Source organism: Mya arenaria, chromosome 11, assembly GCF_026914265.1.
Source record: "Mya arenaria isolate MELC-2E11 chromosome 11, ASM2691426v1".
Classification (NCBI taxonomy): Eukaryota; Metazoa; Mollusca; class Bivalvia; order Myida; family Myidae; genus Mya; species Mya arenaria.
Window position 1 is genome coordinate 43,285,778 of NC_069132.1, and position 27,225 is coordinate 43,313,002.

General features: G+C 36.8%; 3 protein-coding genes and 1 long non-coding RNA gene across 4 annotated transcripts in view; 2 read left to right on the plus strand and 2 right to left on the minus strand.

The window, feature by feature from the left end:
- The first annotated feature begins 4,527 nt into the window (after positions 1-4,527).
- Positions 4,528-8,754, plus strand: LOC128207984 (uncharacterized). Its single transcript, XM_052911230.1, has 2 exons — positions 4,528-4,786; positions 5,533-8,754. Exon 2 carries the CDS (start codon positions 5,539-5,541, stop codon positions 6,247-6,249), a length of 711 nt encoding a protein of 236 aa, XP_052767190.1. The 5' UTR covers positions 4,528-4,786; positions 5,533-5,538; the 3' UTR covers positions 6,250-8,754.
- Positions 8,755-11,694: 2,940 nt separating this feature from the next.
- LOC128207983 (uncharacterized) lies at positions 11,695-14,033 on the plus strand. Its single transcript, XM_052911229.1, has 3 exons — positions 11,695-11,754; positions 12,676-12,745; positions 12,926-14,033. Exon 3 carries the CDS (start codon positions 12,932-12,934, stop codon positions 13,694-13,696), a length of 765 nt encoding a protein of 254 aa, XP_052767189.1. The 5' UTR covers positions 11,695-11,754; positions 12,676-12,745; positions 12,926-12,931; the 3' UTR covers positions 13,697-14,033.
- Positions 14,034-19,114: 5,081 nt separating this feature from the next.
- Positions 19,115-22,686, minus strand: LOC128207988 (uncharacterized). Its single transcript, XR_008256807.1, has 3 exons — positions 22,359-22,686; positions 19,761-19,822; positions 19,115-19,234 (listed from the first exon to the last, which is right to left on the minus strand). It is a non-coding gene; the product is annotated as an uncharacterized LOC128207988 (long non-coding RNA).
- A 3,190-nt stretch (positions 22,687-25,876) lies between these two features.
- Positions 25,877-27,225, minus strand: part of LOC128207982 (WD repeat and HMG-box DNA-binding protein 1-like) — a 53,915-nt gene continuing 52,566 nt past the window's right edge. Inside the window, exon 25 of the mRNA XM_052911228.1 lies at positions 25,877-27,035. Within this exon, the coding sequence (XP_052767188.1) occupies positions 26,817-27,035 (219 nt within the window). The 3' untranslated portion in view covers positions 25,877-26,816. The remainder of the gene's footprint in view (positions 27,036-27,225) is intronic.

Below are 27,225 nucleotides of genomic sequence, written 5' to 3' on the forward strand. Positions count from 1 at the left end.
CTTTGAAACAAAGAAATCTTATAAAATCATTAAAGGGAAAAAAACGTTGTAATTTTCCTAACTAGTGAGATCAAATTTTGTTTATTACTTGTAAAAGGGATTGAACAAAAACTTTTGAAAAATTTGATGATTGTAGAAAACAATAGTTGTTATCATAACCTCTCAACTGTTAGGTCAGCTCAATATAACCTTTATCAATATTTTATGTAAAATGATCATGAGCCCCTTTTAAAAGGTATCAAGTACAATCATTATAACAATCGTGACCATTTCTATGATAAATGTTATTGTTAACATGTTAAGATTGTTCTCCCTATCGCTCCTTTTGGGAGTTGAATTGATATATAAAAATATTGTATTGATGGTGATAACGGAACTCATCTTGGCTAATGTTATGTTAACGGAAAAATGAGTATGGTTTTGCAAGGTGAAAAGTTCATATCACCGTTCATTAAATTTGAATGTCTTTCACTGTTAACAATGACCCTTTGTCTTGGATTTTAAACAATGGTTAAACATAACCGCTAAAAGCGGGAAATCGCCAAATATGACCGCTAACGCGCGAAATCGATACCATTGTCTTCCCGCTCAATGTTGGTTGAGTTAAACTTTGAAAATTGTCCGCCAAAACATATACGTGCGCATGCGTAAACAATGGAACCACCGACAAAACCACCAAACCACCAAACAAAATGGCCGCGAAAGTCAATTTCAAACTTGCGCATGCGTAAACAATGGAACCACCGACAAAACCACCAAACCACCAAACAAAATGGCCGCGAAAGTCAATTTCAAACTTGCGCATGCGTAAACAATGGAACCACCGACAAAACCACCAAACCACCAAACAAAATGGCCGCGAAATACCAATTATTATACTACTGATATAAACCTATGTGTGCTTATATGCAAAACCTTAACCAGAATTTCTAAGTCGAATAATAAAGGCCTATTTTTTGCATTAAATGCAAACTAGAGTTATCTAACTTGGTTAATTAAGTAGGTTGGATGGTTGAGTACCATTGTATCAAGTCTCAATGCAATACCTCAAGTAGTTGCTGAGATATTAACCTAATTGTATGCTTGCACACAAAACCGAAACCAGAATTTCGAAGTTGAATAATAAAGGCCTATTATTTGCATTAACTGCCAAGTAGAGTTATCTAACTTGGTTAATTAAGTAGGTTGGATGGTTGCGTACCATTGTATCAAGTCTCAGTGCAATACTTCAAGTAGTTTCTGAGATATTAACCTATGTGTGCTTGCACGCAAAACCTTAATAAGAATTTCTAAGTCAAATAATAAATGCCTATTATTTGCATTAAATGCAAACTAGAGTTATCTAACTTGGTTAATTAAGTAGGTTGGATGGTTGAGTACCACTGTATAAAGTCTCAATGCAATACCTCAAGTAGTTGCTGAGATATTAACCCATGTGTGCTTGCACGCAAAACATTAACCAAGGTGTGATGCCGACGCCGACACTGACGCTTGGGTGAGTAGTATAGCTCTCCATATTCTTCGAATAGTCGAGCTAAAAATCAGAAAAACAAGATAATTTAATTTTCTGAAGTGCACAAGCTTACATGGCAATCTATAATTGTTAAAAGTAATAAATGTCAAGTCTGAGGGCCATGGGTGTAGGCATTGTCGAGTTATCACAAAGAAAACCTTTTTGCGTTCAAGGTCACTGTGACTTTGACCTTTGACCCGATGATCCCTAAAATCAATAGGGTCATCAAGTGGTCAGGCCCAACCTCCAAGTCAAGTTTGAGGGCCATGGGTGCAGGCATTGTCGAGTTATTGCTCGGACAAACTTTTCGCATTCAAGGTCACTGTGACCTTGACCTTTGACCCTTTAAATCAATCACTCGGAGAACCTTTGTCAACATTTTCATGTTTAAGGTCACTGTGAAATTAATAGGGGTCATCTACTGGTCAGGCCCAACCTTCATGTCAAGTTTGACTATAGGTCCAGGAATTGTTGAGTTTGAGTTCAAGGTCATTGTGACCTTCTGATGACCCCTTAAATCAATAGGGGTCATCTAATGGTCAGGCCTCAACTCCAAGTCAAATTTGAGGGCCATGGGTGCAGGCATTGTTAGTTATCACTCGGACAACCTTTTAGCCTTCAAGGTCACTGTGACCTTGACCTTTTACCCCTTAAATCAATAGTGGTCATCTACTGGTCAGGCCCAGCCTCAATGTCATGTTTGATGACAATAGGTTTAGGAATTATCGAGTAATCACTCGGATAAGCTTTGGTCTACCGACGGACCGACCTACCTAGAGACTGACAGAATTTAGACCACATACTAAAATTTATGTCACTGGATTGGAAATTTAATTCTCTAAAAACTTTACATTCATTACTAATTGATGAAACCAAAAGAAATACTAAGAAAATAGGTTTGTAATTCATGAGGGTCAATATTCCAACAATAACCAATAAACAGATATGAAGTAGGGGTATGTTATAGATGTATCTGACTTATATGACGATATGTGTATTGCATATATTAGTGAGCAAATAAATGCATTAATAAACAAGAGATGTTTGTCAAACATTACGCCCTCCTGAGCGCCATGTTGTCAGGATTATTTGGACAATTAAATGAAATATGCATGGACCGAAATGACAGCTGACTTGTCATTGACATTGTATGCCTTTGAGGTAGTTTTAAGATTGTGACTATTCAAAGTGTGAGGATAGTAGGTATAGTTTTAATTATGTTCAGATGATTATTGATATTTGTAGACAAAAATGTATCCTCTTAGCAGCAGGGAATAAGTAAATATGACACAATTTTAATGATGAATATGAGTAATGATCATGACCTTTGACTCTATGACCTCAAAGCCATAGTAGTCATCAACTGGTCACCTAAAAGCTAAATGTCAAGTTTGAGGGCCATAGGTGCAGGCATTGTCAAGTTATCATACAGACAAGCTTTTTGTGTTCAAGATCACTGTGACCTTGACCTTTGACCCAAAAAATCAATTGGTAACGCCCTAACTTCATGTCAAGTTTGATGACCATAGGTCCAGGAATTGTGGAGTTTGCCTTCAAGGTCACTGTGACCTTGACCATTGACCCGATGACCCCTAAAATCAATAGGGGTCATCTACTGGTCAGGCCCAACCTCCAAGTCAAGCTTGAGGGCCATGGATGCAGGCATTGTCGGGTTATCACTCACACAACCTTTTATCATTCAAGTTCACTGTGACCTTAACCTTTGGCCAGATGACCCCCAAAATCAATAGGGGTCATCTACTGGTCAGGACCAGCCTCAATGTCAAGTTTGATGACCATAGGTCTAGGCATTGTTGAGTTATCACTCGGACAAGCTTTAAAATCCTTTTACCATTAAAGGTCACTACGTCCTTGAGCTTTGACCCGATGACACCTATAATCAATAGGGGTCATCTACTGGTCAGGCCCAACCTTTATGTCAAGTTAAATGACCATATGTCCAGGAATTGTTCAGTTATAACTCGGACAAGCTTTTGTCTACCGACGGACCGACCGACCTACCGACGGACATGTGCAAAGCAATATATCCCTCTTCTTCGAAGGGGGGCATAATAAATACAAACAGATGTATAAATAGTTAAATAGAAATATTTTTCCGAAAGATTATTATCCTGGCCTTTCTAAATACAAGTATCAGCTAGTGGGATTATTCAAAATTTTCGTGCACTGTCCGCTTACAACTGTAAGAAGACACTTTTTCAACAGCTCTGTTGGGGGTATTAAAAGTCATATATTGATATGCACTGATAAGCCATACACTGGCAAGCCTGATATGGCTGGTTTTACGCGAAGTATAGGGTTAAGAAAATCCACCTCTGTTTCAACAAAGCTTAAGTGACAGAAATTTCCCACCTGGATTAAGTGGCCACCAGTCTTAAGCAGCAAATTTGACGTTTGACTTTATATCAATAAATAACATAAAAAGTCAGTTTCCAAATTCAATAATCTCACTAGTCATAATAACTTGATAATTTCGGGAAGACTTGATTTTCACAGACTTTATTGAAAGTACACATTTTAATTAAAGTCATGTATATTTTTCTTTCAATTTGATTATGATTTTTTTAGAAATTGATTTAAATTAGGAAATTACTCAAGATGTTTTCTGATTATCAGATAGTCGAATATATATCTATGACTCATACATGTTCACACTACAAACACAACTGAACAGATAAAAAAAAGTTTATAAATATGTCCATGATGATGATCTCATTTTAAATATCCTTGAATATAATACTTCAATTATGACCTTAATGTATTTGTAACTGGGGTATTTGTTTAGCTGAGGTAATATGGCTATTTTTCTAGACCTATTAGGCCACTACTTTTATATAAATTGGTTTACAAAGCTTGGTTTAATTAGAACTTTGAAACTTTGAGTGTATTAGCACATGCATTAATAGCAGTTTAAGAATTTAAAATGTCAAGTAAATGATATAAATTTTCAATGTTATTATGTTGTTCTCTGATTTTCACTCTTTAAGAGTATGTTTTATGACTTTTTTTTTCCTTTTTTTTTTTTTCGACCACCCAGTGGACATTTTTTCCAAAAATTCTTGTAAACCAAAAAATAAAAAAGGAGTGGCCTTACCATTAATAAATATTCTAGAACAAATAAAAGTTGTACAGATAAACATTTTTTGATATTTCATCATGATATCATCATTTGAACCAAGCATATAAAAGGTGAATTGTTTGTACCATTGCGCCTTACTAAATAAAAAATAAATTGAATACATCAGATACCCTGTGAGTATTATTTTTATATTTGCATCTAAATATCATTCTTTACAATTGTTACATATGTTTGTATTTTAAATTCAATAATTCATTGTTTAATAATCTAATACCTAAATTGGTTAAGTAAACTTTGTTTTTCAACTATGATGATTTTTTCTAGAATGTGTTTATCAGGATTTGTTCAGGTTTCCCAGTATAGAAAACTTAGAATAAACAAGATTCTTTTAAAATTTGGGAAGAGAAGAGAAGAGTTCTTAAGAATTTAAGTACAAGAATGTTCTGAGACATTCCTATTTGGTATAAAAGGGCAAACCTATCTAAGCATGGGTTTTTGGGTAAAATTAAAGTTTCTATAAAAGATTCACCAGTGCTAAAACGTTTCTGATTTCAACGTTTTATTTAAATAGTGCTCATGTAGTGTGTTCAATTTCATGTGTATTTCATTTTGTGGACATTGAGAATACCAGGATCAGTGAAGATATTTTGTAAACTTTTGGACTAAACATTATTCTTATCATAAGTATTTAAATTTTAACATTATTTTTTTGATATTTCTTTTGTAAAACTGCTAGTAAATAAATGTTGTTGTGTTGTTGTTGGTCCTAGTTTGTGCTGGTTTCTCTTTCTCTGTTTGGTGACCGTAACAGAATGGCTTACATGTATTTTGAAATGTGTTCTACTAGCATTTTAAATGTGTACAATTTCCATTAAATATTCAATGACGCACTAAACAATTTTACCATTTTTGTTAACAGTGAACAATGGCCGACAAAATACCTCCTCTTACAATCCTGATCATGAATGTACATGGTAACCCGACAGCTACCAGGAGGAGGCAGGCAATTTCAAGGGTTATAGATGATACACGTCCAGACGTTGTGTTGTTTCAGCAGTTTAGGTGGGCGGGCATTCGTCGCCTATACCGACTGTCACCAAGTTATCAATATAAAAGACATGAAAATGCTAGTCTTATGTATGATAGTGACACTGTAAGTGTTGATGATGATGATTTTCTCCAACTTGTCATAGATGAGATTCTGGCTATGCAAAACATTTTCTATCCTGTTCCCAGAATGTGTTTCACTAAAGTAATGCCAGATACAAATCCTGTATATGAATTCATCTGCATATCCTGGCATGGGTGGTATAATGGGACGAAAGAGAATGAAAGAATAAATTTATTTATGTTATTTATGGAGTTTCTAACAAATTTCCAAGCATTTTACGATCTGCCAATGCTTATAGCAGGTAGCTTTAATATCAAAAGGGAAGAAATTGAGAATTTGGTACTGCCACCATTTCACTTATGTGGATACAATGCTTCAGAGAGACGGATTGATAATGTCACTGACTTTTATATAATTAGCGAAGAACTTCATTTAGAGGGAATAAGGCCGGTGGTTTTGGAAGAAGACGAGGAAGAAGTTCTTGACCACGATCCAATCATTGCAACCCTTAGACCAAGGATGTAAAATGAACTGTGAACGATGTTGCTAGTGGGATAGTATGTTTGTGGTTTGAAATCATACACCAAGAGCCTCTAGGATATCAAATGAACAGTGAACGATGTGCAAACGATGTTGTTAGTGCGACAGTGTGTTTGTGGTTTGGAATCATACAAAGACAGCATAATACATGAAATCAGCATATAGGCCACACCAAATTAATGTTTTGTTCCTCGGATTTTTGCCAAATAAAATTGGAGCGAGCGAGTGAAAAAAAAAATTAAAATACAATTCTGTCAGTTTTCATTAAACCCGAAGCGAGCGAAGAGCGAAAAATATTTTTTTCCTTATAATCAATATAAATAAGAAAGATTGTTCAATATAATGCCCGTAAACCCATTTAAATGTCATCTTGAACTGAGCCTCGAATGGACATTGGGAAAATGTCGGAATACCTACTATTTATTCATCCGTGTTTAGTACAAACATCAAATTTCTTATATAATTAAAACGTATTTTAATATGACGATCATTCATAATAAAAAATAATCCTGCTTTTAGTAAAAAAAATTTAACGACTTATATAAATCTACCCGAATCAGTTTAACATGATATGCAACTGTATCTAGACATACTTAGGATTTATTTTGGATTTGTAAAAAATGATTTTTACACGGGCATCATCAAACATCAGACTCCATATAACATAGACTAAATTTTGTTTTTATTATCACAGGAAATGCAATGACAAGTGCTTATCAAAACAAAAAGAACAAGGGTATGTTTAGAATTACTTTTAATGCTTTTATACACCAGCCAATTGTATATGCCCCCCCCCCCCCCGCCAAGTCCGGAATAGCAGGGACTTTGACTATTGGTCCATCCAATCCCGGGTAAAATACCCGACCTGCAGGGGGACACGCTGCCGGATTAAATCCCTGCCAAACGGCCCAGCACCCCGGGATACCTAGGTGAGGCCTATTCCCAGCTATTTTCAGTGTGAAGACAAAACCACTGCATTCACTAGGCACTGCGGGGCCACCTGAAAGGTAAAAACACAGCCCGTTGCCCCCGCTCTCCCCGGTATACCCCTGGACCGGGGGCGAGGGTTGGGCGGGGCAGTGGTTACAATTGACTGGTGCATTATAATCCCGGATTATGGTGCAAATGAAAACAAAATTTAAGGTGATAAAAACTTAGGCTTACCTATGTTTAGGTCTATTCAGACCAGTGTTTACACTGTATCGCTATTTGTGAAAAGATATTTGTTCAAAACTGTTGTTTTGTCAGAATTTGATCAAAAATGAGCTTGATACATCAATTTGGACCAAACAATGACTCATGTTCCTGTTAAGTTGAGCTGTCCAGCATCGTCGTAACAAGGTAAACTTTTGGTCCCTTGTATTATGACTTGAATAAAATAGTACGAAGTTGATCATTCCGATTTCCATTCAAAACGAGTCACTAACAACGCAATATAATAGCTACCTGTCTCAGATACACATGCTTTATTGCATACTTATTGCTTTAATTAATGATCCTTTAGTGCATGAGACGATGAACAATGACTTCAAGCATGCTCAAAACATCTTTGTCAAAAATAAGATTTAATTTCCAAAATTCGTGCCACATTGTTTATACCGGAAGCCGCCATTTTGATTGAATTGATTGAAAGACCCATGCTAAACCGATCGATATACAGTATAAAACACTACGCATCGGTAGCTTCCCTTTACAAAAACACGAAAACTAGCGTAGAAAAATAATAATTGATTATTTTTCAGTCTATTAAAGAATTATTACCTGAAAAAATCTTGTTGGCAATCAAAATGTAGGTGCCGGCGCACAAATTTTTTTTTTTTTTTTTTTTTACTTTTTCAAAAAAATAGGAACGGTAAATCCGCGGAACGAAACATCAATTTGGTGTGGCCTTACTGTTTTCTTGTGTCCTTTACCAAACAAGCAATTCTATATTTTGTTATATTGTTGTTTTATTCCATTACTTCTGACATGTTACAGTATAATATTTATATTTGATGTTGTTTAAAAAATGAAACTAGACCTATCACTGAATGTGATTAATATCCTCAAATGCCGACATAATAGGAAATAGCAGTCAAATATTAAGAAATGCCACCAAAATTTGACAATGCTGAGGAGGGGGTACTTTTTTGTTCATTTTTAAAATGACTTTTTAAATAAAGGTATTTTAATTTTCTGCAGTGCACAAGCTTACATGGCAATCTTTAATTGTTAAAAATGTTCCTTTGCTCGAACTCCATGTATTCATCAATTTGTTTCTTCCATGAACTTTAATTTAAACTGTTATCGATAATAATGAAAAGTAAAAGAGGGAAATAACTTGGGATTGAAAATCAGACAAAAGTCATAATCGATCATTGAATATATTTGGACTAGCCATTTCGATCAATCATCAGTATATATAACACAAACTGAACATGTTATTGAATTATAAAGTATATCCATGAACATACTGATTTGTATATAAATGAATAAACATTATCATAATGAGATATGTTTTTGCTCTTTGTGTTTTGTATGGTAAATAATATTTGCATGGGTGAAAGTTGAAATTTTTGAAAAACCTGAAAAGAACCGTTGGGTCCAGGTGGGCCAGAGGCCCATGGAAGATCATGAGATTTTAGGATTTCAAAGGGTTGTGAATGCCTTTCCTGAGAATAAATTGACTTTGATATAAAAAATTAAGCATGTCTTAAATCTTTCTATAGTATGACAAGATGAACTTTTGTACCATAGTTTAAAACAAATCATTGAAAAATATGCATGGACCGAAATGACAGCTGATTTGTCATTGACATTGGATGCCTTTGAGCCAGTTTTAAGATTATGACCATTCAAAGTGTGAGGAGAGTAGGTACATTTTTTCTAATTATGTTCAGATGATGACTGATATAAGCAGATCAGCATGCATCCTCTCAGCAGCAGGGAATAAGTAAATATGACATAATTTTAATGACCAATATGAGTTGTGACCTTGACTTCAAAATCCATAGGGGTCATCTACTTACAGTGTTTTTTTTCACTTTTAGGGGAATGGGGCCAGGGCCCGTCAGGAGGGGAAAATCGCGTCGTAAAAGGGCAAAAGAGGAAAATGTATAAATGCAAAAATCACTAAAGCTTTGCCTTCCTCTTTAATAAATTGATCATTGTGCGACATTTTGATTTTGAAGATTGACGGGACGCTTGTTTTTTCGTATAATCGTAATATAATTAATTTTACGAGCGCTTGAACGATACCGATCAATCAAGGGAGACTAGCACGTATGATCACTACGTGTAAAATGCGGCGCCAAACTGCGTTTACCGTATTGAAAAGTGCCGTAATTACGATCGGCAAAGTTATTTTAGAGGACGATTTTGACATCGTCGGGAGGGGAATTTTTTACTGAAATAGGGGAAAAATATATACTTTTTGGAGAGGGGAATGGGGCCGAATTTCAGCCCCAAATCAGGCCTAAAAAAAACACTGACTTATCACCCCCAACCTAAATCTCAAGTCAGAGGGCCATGGGTGTAGGCATTGTCGAGTTATCACAAAGACAACCTTTTAGTGTTCAAGGTCACTGTGACCTTGACCTTTGACTAGATGATCCCTAAAATCAACAGGGTCATCTACTGGTTAGGCCCTACCTCCAAGTCAAGTTTGAGGGCCATGGGTGCAAGCATTGTCGAGTTATCGCTCAGACCTTTTCACATTCAAGGTCACTGTGACCTTGACCTTTGACCCTTTAAATCAATCACTCGGAGAACCTTTGTCAACCTTTTCATGTTAAAGGTCACTGTGACCTCGACCATTGACCCCCAAAATCAATAGGGGTCATCTACTGGTCAGGCCTAACCTTCACGTCAAGCTTGATGACTATAGATCCAGGAATTGTTGAATTTGAGTTCAAGATCATTGTGACTTTGACCTTTGGTTCCATGACCCCTAAAATCAATAGGGGTCATCTACTGGTCAAGTCCAACTTCCAAGTCAAGTTTGACATGGGTGCAGGCATTGTTAAGTTATCACTCGTACAACCTTTTAGCATTCAAGTTCACTGTGACCTTGACCTTTGACCCCTAAAATCAATCATCTTCTGGTCAGGCCCAGCCTCAATGTCATGTAAGATGACAATAGGTCCAGGAATTGTACAGTTATCACTCGGACAAGCTTTGGTCTACCAATCGACCTACAGACTGACCGACCAACATGTGAAAAGCAATATACCCGCTCTTCTTCGAAGGGAGAAATAATAAAATTAAAATTTCATCAAATTTTGACATGTTTTTTCTGTTTGTTTATAAATATCATGTGGAAATAATTTAGACCGCATAATAAAATTTTTAATTCTCTAAAAACTTTACATTCATTACTAATTGATGAAACCAAAAGAAATACTAAGAAAATAGGTTTGTTATACATGAGGGTCAATATTCCAACAATAACCAATAATCCTCTATGAAGTAGGGGTATGTAATAGATGTATCTGACTTATATGACGATATGTGTATTGCATATATTAGTGAGCAAATAAATGCATTAATATATAAATACAGATTTATAAATAGATAATTAGAAATATCTTTCCTAAAGATAAGCATAAGATTATTATCCTGGCCTTTCTGAATACAATGTATCGGCTAGCAGGATTACTCAAAATTCTCGTGCACGGTCCGCTTACAACCATAAGACACTTTTTCAACAGCTCTGTTGGGGGTATAGTCATATATTGATATGCACTGATAAGCCATACACTGGCAAGCCTGATATGGCTGGTTTTACGCGAAGTAAAGGTTTAAGAAAATCTACCTCTGTTTAAACAAAGCTTAAGTGGCAGAAATTTCCCACCTGGATTAAGTGGCCACCTGTCTTAAGCAGCCACTTTGACCTTTTCCCAAAGGAGGCCACTTAATTCAGGTTTGACTTTATATCAATAAATAACATAAAAAGTCATTTTCCTAATTTAATGATCTCACTAGTCATAAGAACTTCATAATTTCTGGAAGACTTGATTTTCACAGACTTTATTGAAAATACACATTTTAATTTAAATTATGTATATTTTTCTTTCAATTTAATTATGATCATTTTTTTTTAGAAATTGATTTAAGTTAGGAAATTACTCAAGATGTTTTCTGATAGATAGTCGAATATATATCTATGAATGATACATGTTCACACAACAAACACAATTGAACAGATAAAAAAAGTTTTAAAAAATGTCCATGATGACGATCTCATTTTAAATATCCTTGAATATAATACTTCAATTATGACCTTAATGTATTTGTAACTGGGGTATTTGTGTAGCTGAGGTAATACGGCTATTTTTCTAGACCTATCATCATTAATTAAATATTCTAGAACAAATAAAAGTTATACAGATAAACATTTTTTGATATTTCATCATGATATCATCATTTGAACCAACCAATTATTAAAGCTGGATTGTTTGTACCATTGCGCCTTACTAAATAACAGTTTCAACTGAATACATCAGATAGAGTGTGAGTATCATTTTTATATTTACATCTGAATATCATTCTTTATAATTGTTACATAATTATGTTTGTCTTTTAAATTCAATAATTTATTGTTTAATATTCTAATACTTAAATTGGTTAAAGTAATCTTTGTTTTTCAACTATGATGTTTCTTCTAGAATAAGTGTGTGTTTACCACATGATAAATTGAGCCATAAATGATATGTCGGAAGGCAGCATTTGCTTCGAATGATAACTTCAATATTTCTTCACCATTTAAAATGAAACATAGTGCAGTCTACACCACTTACGGAGCCTTGACTTCGGACCTTTACCAGAGTTTGATTGAGAGTTTAATTTCTTAAAACACTTCGACAAACCTTTTCACAATACGGCCGTCTGACGGAGCTACTTGAAACATTATTTTGGAAACAGGTTTGTCCAAGTGTTTGATGAAACTAATCACCGTATCAAACTCCTGTATAGACTGCCCTTTGTATCATTAAAAATGGTGTAGTAAAAGGAAAGTCATCTTTGTTTTAAGTCTTCATTTTCAGCAAAATGTTGCCTTCTGACGAAGCATATAAATTATGACATATTTATCATGTGTTACACACACACACACTGAAGAATGTAATTATTAGGTTTTGTTCAGGAACCCCAGTATAGAATACTAAGAATAAACAAAATTCTTATAAAATTTGGGAAAAGAAGAGAGAGTTCTAAAGAATTTAAGTACCAGTATGTTCTGAGACATACTTATTTGGTATAGAAGGGCAAACCTATTTTATCATGGGTATTGGGGTAAATTTAAAGTTTCTATAAAAGATTCACCAGTGCTAAAACGTTTCTGATTACATTTCAACCTTTTGGAAGTGTTGTCAAATTTAAATAGTGCTCATGTAGTGTGTTCAATATTTCATGTGTATTTAATTCTGTGGACAGAATTCTGAGAGTACCAGGATCAGTGAAGATATTTTGGTCAACTCTTGGACTTGAAACATTATTCTTTATCGTAAGTATTTACATTTTAGCATTTTTTTTTCTTTAATTTCTTTTGTAAAACTGCTTGAAAATAAATGTCTTGTTGTTTATAGTTTGTTGCTGGTTTCTCTTTCTCTCTTGTGTTAACATGTTACACTTGCCATTAAATATTCAATGCCGCATTAAACTATTTTACTCTTTTTGTTAACAGTGAACAATGTCAAGATACAAGGAAACAGCTGGAATCAGTATACGATGCTTTGTAGAAGAAACTCTTACGGTAACAGTCTTGCTCATGAATTTAAATGGACCTGCACCTGCAAATGGACCAGATGATAACGGTAGACCTGCACCTGACAGGAGGAGGGTGGAATTTTCAAACATTGTAAATGAGAAGAAGCCAAACGTTGTGTTTTTACAGGAGTTTTCATTGAAGAACATTCGCGGTGCAAAATGGAAAAATTACCCACTGCCGGAGAAGTATAAAAAAATAGGAGATAAAGAAGCGTGTATATTGTATGACAGTAATCTGTTCCATGATCCTGATGACCTTGATGATACTGATTTCACACAAACTAACATTAGAAATATTCTGTCTGAACTCAGGAGAACATCAAACAACAACCTTGGTGAGCCTTTCCAGACAGACTTCACTCCTTTTCCAAGAATGTGCTTAACTATATTAAAGACAAAAACATATCCTACACTGAAATTCATCTGCATTTCCTGGCATGGGTGGTATTCAAAAATGTCTGTGGATAAGAGAAGTCAATTCTTTGCGTACTTATTAGAGTTTCTTCGACAATTCAAAGAAAAATACAATCTGCCAATGCTTATAGCTGGTGACTTTAATGTCAAAATTGAAGAAATTGAAGATTTGGTGGTGCCACCATTTAAACTATGCAAATATGAACCTTCAGAGAGACGAGAAAAAAGAGTCATTGACTTCTATATAATTACAGACGAACTTGATTTAGGATAAATAAAGCCAGTGATTTTGAACAAAGCAGAAGAAGCAGTTCTTGACCACGATCCAATCTTAGCAACCCTTAAACAAAGCGCCACTACGAGAAAAAGAAACCATAGACCAGGAGATTTTATGGTAGAAAGAAGCCATAGATCAGTAGGTTCTATGGTAGAAAAAAAACATAAATTAGGAGATTCTATGGTAGAAAGAAACCATAGATCAGGAGGTTCTATGGTAGAAAAAAAACATAAATTAGGAGATTCTATGGTAGAAAGAAGCCATAGACCAGGAGGTTCTATGGTAGAAAGAAAACATAGATCAGGAGGTTCTATGGTAGAAAAAAAACATAAATCAGGAGGTTCTATGGTAGAAAGAAGCCATAGATCAGGAGGTTCTATGGTAGAAAGAAACCATAGACCAGGAGATTCTATGGTAGAAAGAAGCCATAGATCAGGAGGTTCTATGGTAGAAAGAAGCCATAGATCAGGAGATTCTATGGTAGAAAGAAGCCATAGATCAGGAGATTCTATGGTAGAAAGAAGCCATAGATCAGGAGATTCTATGGTAGAAAGAAGCCATAGATCAGGAGATTCTATGGTAGAAAGAAACCATAGATCAGGAGGTTCTATGGTAGAAAGAAGCCATAGATCAGGAGGTTCTATGGTAGAAAGAAGCCATAGATCAGGAGGTTCTATGGTAGACAGAAGCCATAGATCAGGAGATTCTATGGTAGAAAAAAGCCATAGATCAGGAGATTCTATGGTAGAAAGAAGCCATAGATCAGGAGATTCTATGGTAGAAAGAAGCCATAGATCAGGAGATTCTATGGTAGAAAGAAGCCATAGATCAGGAGATTATGGTAGAAAGAAACCATAGATCAGGAGATTCTATGGTAGAAAGAAGCCATAGATCAGGAGGTTCTATGGTAGAAAGAAACCATAGATCAGGATATTCTATGGTAGAAAGAAGCCATAGACCAGGAGATTCTATGGTAGAAAGAAGCCAAAGACCAGGAGGTTCTATGGTAGAAAGAAGCCATAGATCAGGAGGTTCTATGGTAGAAAAAAACCATAGATCAGGAGATTCTATGGTAGAAAGAAGCCATAGATCAGGAGATTCTATGGTAGAAAGAAGCCATAGACCAGGAGATTCTATGGTAGAAAGAAGCCATAGATTAGGAGGTTCTATGGTAGAAAGAAAACATAGATCAGGAGATTCTATGGTAGAAAGAAACCATAGACCAGGAGATTATGGTAGAAAGAAGCCATAGACCAGGAGATTCTATGGTAGAAAGAAGCCATAGATCAGGAGATTCCATGGTAGAAAGAAGCCATAGATCAGGAGATTCTATGGTAGAAAGAAGCCATAGATCAGGAGATTCTATGGTAGAAAGAAGCCATAGATCAGGAGATTATGGTAGAAAGAAGCCATAGACCAGGAGGTTCTATGGTAGAAAGAAACCATAGATCAGGAGATTCTATGGTAGAAAGAAGCCATAGATCAGGAGATTCTATGGTAGAAAGAAGCCATAGATCAGGAGATTCTATGGTAGAAAGAAGCCATAGATCAGGAGGTTCTATGGTAGAAAGAAGCCATAGATCAGGAGATTCTATGGTAGAAAGAAGCCATAGATCAGGAGGTTCTATGGTAGAAAGAAACCATAGACCAGGAGATTATGGTAGAAAGAAGCCATAGATCAGGAGATTCTATGGTAGAAAGAAACCATAGATCAGGAGATTCTATGGTAGAAAGAAACCGTAGACCAGGAGATTATGGTAGAAAGAAGCCATAGATCAGGAGATTCTATGGTAGAAAGAAGCCATAGATCAGGAGATTCTATGGTAGAAAGAAGCCATAGATCAGGAGGTTCTATGGTAGAAAGAAGCCATAGATCAGGAGATTCTATGGTAGAAAGAAGCCATAGATCAGGAGGTTCTATGGTAGAAAGAAACCATAGACCAGGAGATTATGGTAGAAAGAAGCCATAGATCAGGAGATTCTATGGTAGAAAGAAACCATAGATCAGGAGATTCTATGGTAGAAAGAAACCATAGACCAGGAGATTATGGTAGAAAGAAGCCATAGATCAGGAGGTTCTATGGTAGAAAGAAGCCATAGATCAGGAGATTCTATGGTAGAAAGAAGCCATAGATCAGGAGGTTCTATGGTAGAAAGAAACCATAGACCAGGAGATTATGGTAGAAAGAAGCCATAGATCAGGAGATTCTATGGTAGAAAGAAACCATAGATCAGGAGATTCTATGGTAGAAAGAAACCATAGACCAGGAGATTATGGTAGAAAGAAGCCATAGATCAGGAGGTTCTATGGTAGAAAGAAGCCATAGACCAGGAGATTCTATGGTAGAAAGAAGCCATAGACCAGGAGATTCTATGGTAGAAAGAAACCATAGATCAGGAGATTCTATGGTAGAAAGAAACCATAGACCAGGAGATTCTATGGTAGAAAGAAGCCATATATCAGGAGGTTCTATGGTAGAAAGAAACCATAGATCAGGAGATTCTATGGTAGAAAGAAACCATAGACCAGGAGATTATGGTAGAAAGAAGCCATAGATCAGGAGATTCTATGGTAGAAAGAAACCATAGACCAGGAGATTATGGTAGAAAGAAGCCATAGATCAGGAGGTTCTATGGTAGAAAGAAGCCATAGATCAGGAGGTTCTATGGTAGAAAGAAACCATAGACCAGGAGATTCTATGGTAGAAAGAAACCATAGACCAGGAGATTCTATGGTAGAAAGAAACCATGAACCAGAAGTTTCTACGATATGTGGTCTCATATATCTCATAATTCTCATTTTCATTTTATTCAGGTCTTTTTTCCCTAATCCTTCTTAGATACGCATTCTAACTTAGATATCTTTAGCCTCATTAATGCTTGTTTCACCCATTATCGATAGCTTCATAGATACATATTTTTACATACTCATAGTGTAGGGTCATTTATTTGTATATGCAGGTTTAAAGGCATACCTGCCATGTATTTTTTCGTGAAAATTCCACATGTTGCCATTTATAATCAACAACAAATAATAAAACTATATCATGCGCATGACGTCACAGGTCATGGTTCAGAATCATGTCAAAAAGTCGACCATGTTTGATAAACAAAAGAGCTAAACAAAGGCCTTAAATCATTATTTGGGACATATGTAAGAAAGTTTTAATTGACCACAATTATATCAATACATTTAATTGCGATGCCGGGAATTGTTTAAAAAGCCAGTGTAATGCCGACAGTCACATTTATCTGCCGCGAAACGTGGATACAAGTGGGTGGAGAATTGGACAGAGAATAGTTTAAGTTGGTTTTTTACTTGAACAATTGAAATATTGCTGTGAATGCCAACTAGGGCCTGTACCTTTAACATTCGACAACGTGGTTGGCGAGCAGATGTAGGGATTAGGTGGCTACTTGTATGTCAGTTTTCAAATCATTTTTTCAACCTATAAATAAAAACCATAGTTTTGATTCCATCTGTTTTGTTTAAACAATGTAATCTGATTTAATTTCTTGGGTAAAATACATTAATTTTATTTGGAAGAAAACAACACATTTATAGTAAAATAAGATTTACATTATGTAACAAGATAGATGTTGATTATTTTAGCATTTTGTTAGCTGTAAAATGTACGGTTACTTGACATGTTGTATATATTCTCTTTAAAAGTACGTGGTAAACTATCATAAATTTTCTTTTTAATTGTTCTATAGACATCATAGAAAATATTTAAAATATTTTCATCAGCTGTTCTTATATTTACAACTATTTTTTATGAATTTAGTGAATTTAGTAAAATTGGTATTATTTTTTAAAAATCAGAAAATCTTTTTTTATGAATAGGGCAAAGATCAGTCAAGGTTGTTTGTTTTTTCTTTTTTTCAATACAATACATTTGTCATAGAAACATTCTCTTCCTGTAAGCTAATGTTTATTTAACCAGGCAATATTGTTTTTATGTCTCTGGTTATGAGATAATAATTAAAAGGAAGTAAAAAAAAATGTACATGTATGTCATTCTGTGTTGTTATAAAGTTAAGAGAGTGGACACAAAAAAACCACAAATAACTCTGATCACTGGGCTTCGATGAAAGTGATGTTGAATAAGATGTTGAGATGGCGAACTAGGTCCTCGACATCATGCGCACACAGATACGCCAAATGATTAGGATTTTGATAATAACGATAATGCCTGGACATCCAACTTAATGTTACTACTTTTGAAAACAACAACCTTTAGGCCTCATTTAGTAGTAGAATAATAACTATATTTGTTTATTGTAATTTGTATCATTACCGAATGTAATACTGTGACTTAGGTTCAACTTTTATATAGATTTCTTCCGTTTCATATCTGATGTACTGCGTTTCTTTGTTATGAATTATGTTGTTATTTTTTCCATTTCTGTTTCGATTCACGTTTTGTAAAATAAATTATAATGTATGTTGTTTATTCAATATCTTTGTTAAATTTGATATATTAAAGTGTAATAAAATTTCATCAAATTTTGACATGTCATGCAGAAATGGCCTAGACCACATGACTAATTGATTAAACCAAAAGAAATACTCGGAAAATAGGTTTGTAATACATGAGGGTCCAACTGTAACCAATAATCTCCTATGAAGTAGCATAAACACAATATCCCCCGGTGAGGAAAATAAACCTGAATTTCAATCCTTCCTCCGTTCTCCTGGTGGGTGATAAAAATCCCCAGTAATTTAAAATAAAAATAAATATTTTTTATTTCTTTAGAGAGATTTTACATCCCGAATTAATGACTTAGTGAAACCACAGTATGTGAGTGAAACTGAATGTAAACAAACAACACAAGGGAGAAATGACTGTATAAACTAGAGATTGCTTTTTTGAAAAAGGGCTTGTCTCTCCTATTGTGTGGTCGTAAATGAGAAAAAATAAATGATGGACATGAAATTTGTAATTTTGGACTAACAGTGAAGTTTGGTGTATTCACCCATATTAAATAGTGAACATCTACTGTATAAGATCCTGGGTGCAAGCGTTCTTTAGTTACTGAGCGGTAACAGTTTCTTCACCTCAAGTTTACCGCAACTTTGACCTTTGACCTACTGATCACAAAATCAATAGGGGTCATCTACTAGTCATGACCAACCAGCATACCAAGTATGAAGTTCCTGGGTCTGAGCGTTCTATAGTTTTTGAGCGGAAACGAAGTGTGACGTACAGACTGACTGACAGGGCAAAAACAATATGTCTCCCCATAAATGGGGGAGACATAACTACAATGATTATTTAAAAAAGATGTGGTAAATGCGAAAAGAAAACTTTTACAAAAAGTGATAATTTATTTGTAGTAATGATCAAAGGCCAGTAAGTATCAGGGCCACTTGAATGATCTTCACTGGGGATACACCTAATTAAGGTAGTACATACCTCATACTGGGCCTTCTCAGTGTTGAGCTCACACAGGGGCACTTGAAACGGCAGCACAACAGGAGCTGGGCGAAGTAGAGTGGCAGGGTAAAGAGACCCCTTGCACGGGATACATCTATAAATAAACATGTTACAGTGTCAAACTATACATTCCTAGCGCTCAGAAATGATACGCAAGTTTTTAAAAATCAATGCACATTCAGACTTGACACTGTTAAAAAGTGTTTTTTTGGCACAAAAATAAGAATTTTGGACGAACAAGCCTAAATTCTTAGGCTAGTGCATGGCATCAATGTTTCCAGCTTGTCCCAATATATACAATCCAAAACTTGGGCAAGCCCAGAAAGCATGCAACCTGCACAGGGCTTGTAGACTTGTGCTTACTGTGACCACAGATTTTAACAGTTGTAAAAAAATATAACTTTAGAAGCAAACAAAGAATGCCGCCAATTCTTGAAATATTCTTTTATAGCTCAGATTATATAGATTTTTATTTGCTGACTCTGTTTATAATGCAAACCTTTTGGATTCTTGTGATGTTAATTTTTTTATTAGAAACTTTATTTGCAATCAACAACTCAGGATTGTATATGACACTCAAATTCGATCATTATGATCTAATGTTATAAATGAACACAAACCTGATCTGTTGTGGGTTTTCATGGATGCTTACAATCCAATGATGGTCTGACTTGCCTTTAGCCTGAAATACAAACATGATACAGACATTCTTTATCCAAATTAAACTTAATATTTTTTTCTTAGGCTTCTCAATATTTGGCATTAAACATCAAATAATAATTTATTGATGTATTTATTAATTTAAATAATATCAGGGGCAGCATTCAAAAATTATCCTCAGTCATTTCCATATTAAAGTTGATTTCTAAAAATACTTACCTGCACAAACAATCTCATTAAAATCAGATCTCCAATACTTGCTTCACAACTTTACACTTAGGGCACCACGTAATGAAATGAATTGAACGACACGATACGATTTTAAAGAGAAAGCTCCACAAATATCATTTTGCAACCTCTGTATTTTTTTTTTTTAAGGCTTCAGTTAAAACTTTAAGATATTCAGTGAACAAAGTGTAGTTAGTATTGTCTCTAGCAACATGTGTACCAAATTTCATTTGAATATCTTAAAAGGTTTACAAGTATGGCTAGTAGTACTGTTAAAAGTATTTGTATGCTGCCGCCATCAACGAGACCTTGGCTATCAAAATAGCCTGATTTTTTTCTCTCAAAAAAAAGACAGGTGAGCTAATGAGGTTCAAATATGAACAATCAGTTTTGTGGTAACAAACAGGCATGATTAGGCCGGAAAAAAAGAGTTTTTTTTATAATAAGCATTATGTTAGAATGTTATTGTGGTAAAGTAAGCGTCTGTATAAAGCTTTAAAGGTTTTAAACAACATATGGGAACACACATTTAATTATTTTTTTTATTTTATTTTTTTAAACCTGACAATAACTAGAACTCCGCGAGTCGGATGTGTCGCCTGACAAATTATTAACTGTCAACATTATAGCTGTTAGATTGGCATTTTATTCATTTATAGACAATGTGCTCAAGGTGAGCTAAAACAGTGTGCAAGGTAAAGTTAAACATGAAAATTAACAAAGGGCAATAACTCTAATATGGAAGCAAGAGATACAGTTTTTGTGCACTGCGATCCCCTTCAATAAGATCTATCTATCTATAAAGTTTCAAGTTGATAACTCTTATAGTTTTCGAGAAATGCCCCGGACAAAATTTAAGCTTGAAAATTAACAAAGGGCAATAACTCTAAACATATAGATGCAAGAGTTACGGTTTTGTGCACTGCACTTTCCCTCAATCAGATATACCTACGGAATAAGTTTCTATAGTTTACAAGATATGCCACTGACAAAACCTAAGCATGAAAATTAACAAAGGGCAATAACTCTAAAAATATGGCAGCAAGAGTTACGGTTCTTGTGCACTGCACTGGCCCTCAATGAGATCTATCTAGCTATGAAGTTTCAAGTTGATACCTCTTATATTCTTCAAGATAAGCCTCGGACAAAACTTTAGGCATGAAAATTAACAAAGGGCAATAACTCTAAACATATAGATGCAAGAGTTACGGTTTTTGTGCACTGCACTTTCCCTCAATCAGATATACCTACGGAATAAGTTTCAGGTTGATACCTCCTATAGTTTGCGAGATATGCCACGGACAAAACCTAAGCAAGAAAATTAACAAAGGGCAATAACTCTAAAAATATGGCAGCAAGAGTAACGGTTCTTGTGCACTGCACTTGCCCTTAACGAGATCTATCTAGCTATGAAGTTTCAAGTTGATACCTTTTATATTCTTCAAGATATGCCCCGGACAAAACTTTAGGTATGAAAATTAACAAAGGGCAATAACTTTAAAACTAAGAAAGCAAGAGTTACTGTTATTGTGCACTGCACTTGCCCTCCATGAGATCTATCTACACATGAAGTTTCAAGTTGATAACTCTTATATTCTACAAGATATGCCACGGACAAAACTTTAAGCATGAAAAATAACAAAGGGCAATAACTCTAAAAATATGGAAGCAAGAGTAACAGTTCTTGTGCACTGCACTTGCCCTTAATTAGATCTATCTACATATGAAGTTTCAAGTTGATACCACTAATAGTTTAGGAGGTATATCCCGGACAAGGGAAAATGGGACGCGGCCGCCGCCGCCGCCACCGACAAAAGTAACCCCTAAATGTCGTCTTTTCAGGCGACACAAAAATGATAGGGTCAGCCCCTATTTCATAGGTAGGGTTGGGTAAGCTGTACCAAATGTATTTTTTCCAAGGCCTAAGAAAATATAAAAGTAACCAATTTAACATTTGACGGTCAAAATTGAGCAATGAAAGATTGGAAGACAAAAATGGAAATAACTCATCTTATCAGAATGAGTTGAAATAACAAAACAAAAATAAATGCAATCCAAATAAGTGAATGAATATAAGTCAATTTAGAGATGATTTTTAAATAATTTCTGTCAGTTCTTTATTAACGCAACAACAGCTATGACTGGTATATACAGGGATGATCATGTATAAAACATTTTCTCCATGGAGGCATATAAATAGCACAACATTCAGCTCTAACAAACTTAAACACTCATCCAATAAATTATCTATACCGAACATCATCAAGGTTTTTACCAGGGATTGGAATCACCCCCATCAAGGTAAACAAAACAAAATTTTAACCACCTACCCTAGCCAGGCGAGAGTCGTGGTTGGTGACAGGGGTTCACAATTCAGCTCCTTCCTCCAGCCCTTAATATCAAGAACAGTAACACCAAGACACTGCTCTCCTGGAACACCTGTGAAAAAAACACATCTAAATTCACAGGGCTACATACAAGAGTCAATATTGTTATAAATGCAATTTAGAATGCGCCAATTACAACATAAAATCAAACTTCTGTTGGTATTGGTACAAATACAAATTGTTATAAAGCCATACCATTACTTGTATCAAGTTCTGCCCTCATGGAGAAGAGCACGAGCACCCTTCTGCCCTCATGGAGAGCAGCACAAGCACCCTTCTGCCGCCATGGAGAAGAGCACGAGCACCCTTCTGACCACACGGAGAACAGCACGAGCACCCTTCTGCCCCATGGAGAACAGCACGAGCACCCTTCTGCCGCCATGGAGAACAGCACGAGCACCCATCTGCCGCCATGGAGAGCAGCACGAACACCCTTCTGCCCCCATGGAGAACAGCAGGAACACCCTTCTGACCCCACGGAGAACAGCACGAGCAACCTTCTGCCCCCATGGAGAACAACACGAGCACCCTTCTGCCCCAATGGGAAAAGCACGAGCACCCTACTGTCTCCATGGAGAACAGCATGAACACCCTTCTGCCCTCATGGAGAACAGCACAAACACCCTTCTGTCCCCATGGAGAACAGCACTAGCACCCTACTGTCCCCATGGAGAACAGCACAAGCACCCTTCTGCCCTCATATAGAACAGCACGAGCAACCTACTGTCCCCATGGAGAACAGCACGAGCACCCTTCTGCCCTCATGGAGAACAGCACGAGCAACCTTCTGCCCTCATAGAGAACAGCACGAACACCCTTCTGTCTTCATGGAGAACAGCACAAACACCCTTCTGCCCCCATGGAGAACAGCACGAGCACCCTTCTGCCCTCATGGAGAACAGCACGAACACCCTTCTGTCCTCATGGAGAAAAACACGAACACCGTTCTGCCCTCATGGAGAACAGCACGAGCACCCTTCTGCCCCCCATGGAGAACAGCACGAACACCCTACTGTCCCCATGGAAAACAGCACGAGCACCCTTCTGCCCTCATGGAGAACAGCACGAGCAACCTTCTGCCCTCATGGAGAACAGCACGAACACCCTTCTGTCCTCATGGAGAACAGCACAAACACGGTTACACCCTTCTGTCCTCATGGATAACAGCAGGAACACCCTTCTGCCCCCATGAAGAACAGCACGAGCACCCTTCTGCCCTCATGGAGAACAGCACAAACACTCTTCTGCCCCCCATGGAGAACAGCACAAACACCCTTCTGCCCCCATGGAGAACAGCACGAGCACCCTTCTGCCCCCATGGAGAACAGCACAAACACCCTTCTGTCCTCATGGAGAACAGCACAAACACCCTTCTGCCCTCATGAAGAACAGCATGATCACATGTTGTGCCCCAATGGAGAACAGCACGAACACCCTGCCCCATGGAGAACAGCACGAACACCCTTCTGCCCCCATGGAGAACAGCACGAACACCCTTCTGCCCCCAAGGAAAACAGCACGAGCACCCTTCTGCCCCCATGGAGAACAGCACAACACCCTTCTGCCCCCCATGGAGAACAGCACGAGTACCCTTCTGCCCCCATAAAGAACAGCACGAACACCCTTCTGCCCGCATGGAGAACAGCACAAACACCCTTCTGCCCCCATGGAGAACAGCACCAACACCCTTCTGTCCTCATGGAGAACAGCACAAACACCCTTCTGTCCTCATGGAGAACAGCACAACAACCTTCTGTCTCATGGAGAACAGCACAAACACCCTTCTGTCTCATGGAGAACAGCACAACAACCTTCTGTCTCATGGAGAACAGCACAACAACCTTCTGCCTCATGGAGAACAGCACAACAACCTTCTGCCTCATGGAGAACAGCACAACAACCTTCTGCCCTCATGGAGAACAGCACAACAACCTTCTGCCTCATGGAGAACAGCACAACAACCTTCTGTCTCATGGAGAACAGCACAACAACCTTCTGCCTCATGGAGAACAGCACAACAACCTTCTGTCTCATGGAGAACAGCACAACAACCTTCTGCCTCATGGAGAACAGCACAACAACCTTCTGCCTCATGGAGAACAGCACAACAACCTTCTGCCCTCATGGAGAACAGCACAACAACCTTCTGCCTCATGGAGAACAGCACAACAACCTTCTGTCTCATGGAGAACAGCACAAACACCCTTCTGTCTCATGGAGAACAGCACAACAACCTTCTGCCCTCATGGAGAACAGCACAACAACCTTCTGTCTCATGTAGAACAGCACAACAACCTTCTGCCTCATGGAGAACAGCACAACAACCTTCTGCCTCATGGAGAACAGCACAACAACCTTCTGCCCTCATGGAGAACAGCACAACAACCTTCTGTCTCATGGAGAACAGCACAACAACCTTCTGCCCTCATGGAGAACAGCACAAACACCCTTCTGCCCCCATGGAGAACAGCACAAACACCCTTCTGCCCTCATGGAGAACAACACAACAACCTTCTGCCTCATGGAGAACAGCACAAACACCCTTCTGCCCCCCATGGAGAACAGCACAACAACCTTCTGTCTCATGGAGAACAGCACAACAACCTTCTGCCTCATGGAGAACAGCACGAGCACCCTTCTGCCCTCATGGAGAACAGCATGAACACCCTTCTGCCCTCATGGAGAACAGCACAAACACCCTTCTGCCCTCATGGAGAACAGCACAAACACCCTTCTGCCCTCATCGAGAACAGCACAAACACCCTTCTGCCCTCATGGAGAACAGCACAAACACCCTTCTGCCCTCATGGAGAACAACACAACAACCTTCTGCCTCATGGAGAACAGCACAAACACCCTTCTACCCCCCATGGAGAACAGCACGAGCAACCTTCTGCCTCATGGAGAACAGCACAAGCAAATTTTACATATGTGGCAGTTGAAACCAATTTTTTTCATCTTAGCATATGATAAAATAACTACAATATCTGAAATACTTCATTTTCATTGATTTTATCAAAAATGCATACTTTTATACTAAAAACACTTTTATTTATCTTTTAACATTACTATGAAAATTCTAGGAAATGGACTCAAGTTAAGAAATGACTTCAGCAGTTTTATGAAAACCACCCCATTGTTATTTCGTAACTTCAGTCTATTTCTTAAGTTAACACAAGTCATGTGATACAATAACTTAGCTATATTTGAAATATTTTATTTCCTTTGATTTGTTTAAATATACAGTACTTATATGTTATAAACACGTTTCCTTTAATATGATTTCAAAATTTTTAGGTAATCAATTTAAGTGAAGAAATGTCTTTTTTTAAAGAGTTTTATAAATAAGCACCAAGGTAAAGTTTTTGCATGATGCAGCCAACAACAACTTCTCATATCACAGTAGCAAGTATGTTTTTCTTGCTTAAAACTGAGTAGCTATAAACAATTCAACAAAAAACTCATTTTATGTGCATGTTTTTATGTAAATAGGCACATACTCTTTAATAATATACAGTACACAATAAACTCTAACTATACATTGAAATACAATACACATTTTTTTTCATTATTCTGTTCACAAGAGTAACTTCCCTTGGGTAAGCCCTCAGGAGTTGTCTTTCTTGTTTAGTCAAATTAATGGGCACAACTAAATAGATGTATATGGAAACATAGAGAAAAGTAAGGTAGTTCGGAAAAAGAATGTGGGAAAATAAATATCAAAGGCTTCCAACTTGAGACAGTTTGCTTTTTGAATCGTGTTTTAAGTGAGAGTAAAGACAAAACAATTATCATTCTGAAATTTGATTTTGTCAAATTAATGCCTACTGCTATAAATGTTAAAAGCATGTTGAATATATAACAAAAACTGCTTAGCTATCATGCCAACAATTGAATGAAAAATATCGTTATAAATTGTTTTCCAGCAGCAGTGACCAAAAACTTAGCAAATGTGTCGGCGAGTAACCAAAAAACAACAAAAAACTTTCCATACATGTCTAATTCATCATAAACTGGCTTTCCTAGTATTTATTTTAAATGAATATGTCAGATTCAGTATATACAAATAAATACAATTGCAGAAAAGAGCACTTTAATAGCATATGATCTCGCCATAATTTTTCTCAACAACCCCAAGATGGGGTCTATACCTCATTTTCACCATCAATCATAAGATCAGGAAAATTATTATGAAACTCTTTATGAAAAAATAACAATTTTAAAAAAAATCATTTTTTCAAGCATTCGGCAATTCCACAATTCTTACATTTGGTTTCAAAATCAGTATCATTACGATAAAGAGTTTTATGATTCAAAACAATGATTGTGTTTAAACATTCGTTGAATAAGACAGGGCCGAAGTATAATATAACTGTTTTCCAGTTGAATTAAATCAACTTTTCAGCTGTCTCCTTTGAAAGCAAAGTTTGCCAACTTGGAATTAGCCGTCTGTCCCAGGGGCTTCTTCACTGTATCTGTATCTTCATCCCGCAGCTTCTTGCTCGCGTCACCGGTTTCGTCAATCTCCCTTTTCCGCTTCCTGTTTTCTGTCCCGTCTTCACCTCCTCCTGTGTTTTCCTTGCTTCGATCATTCAGCTCCTTGCTTCGTTGGACGTAACCCTGTCAAGAGGAAAGGAAAAGAGCTTAAAATCATTAACAGAAAAGCACCAGTAAATAATATGTCTTTTTAGGGTTGTCCGGTAAGCGCACTCGCTTCTCACCTAGGTGACCCAGGTTCGATTCCCAGCTTGGGTTCATGTGAGTTTGGTTTGTGGTCACCAAGCCGAACAAGTGTTTTTTTTCCGGGTGC

Excerpts from the sequence above, each read along its gene's own strand:
- LOC128207984 (XM_052911230.1), top strand. The coding sequence starts at position 5,539 with ATGGCCGACAAAATACCTCCTCTTACAATCCTGATCATGAATGTACAT.
- LOC128207983 (XM_052911229.1), top strand. The coding sequence starts at position 12,932 with ATGTCAAGATACAAGGAAACAGCTGGAATCAGTATACGATGCTTTGTA.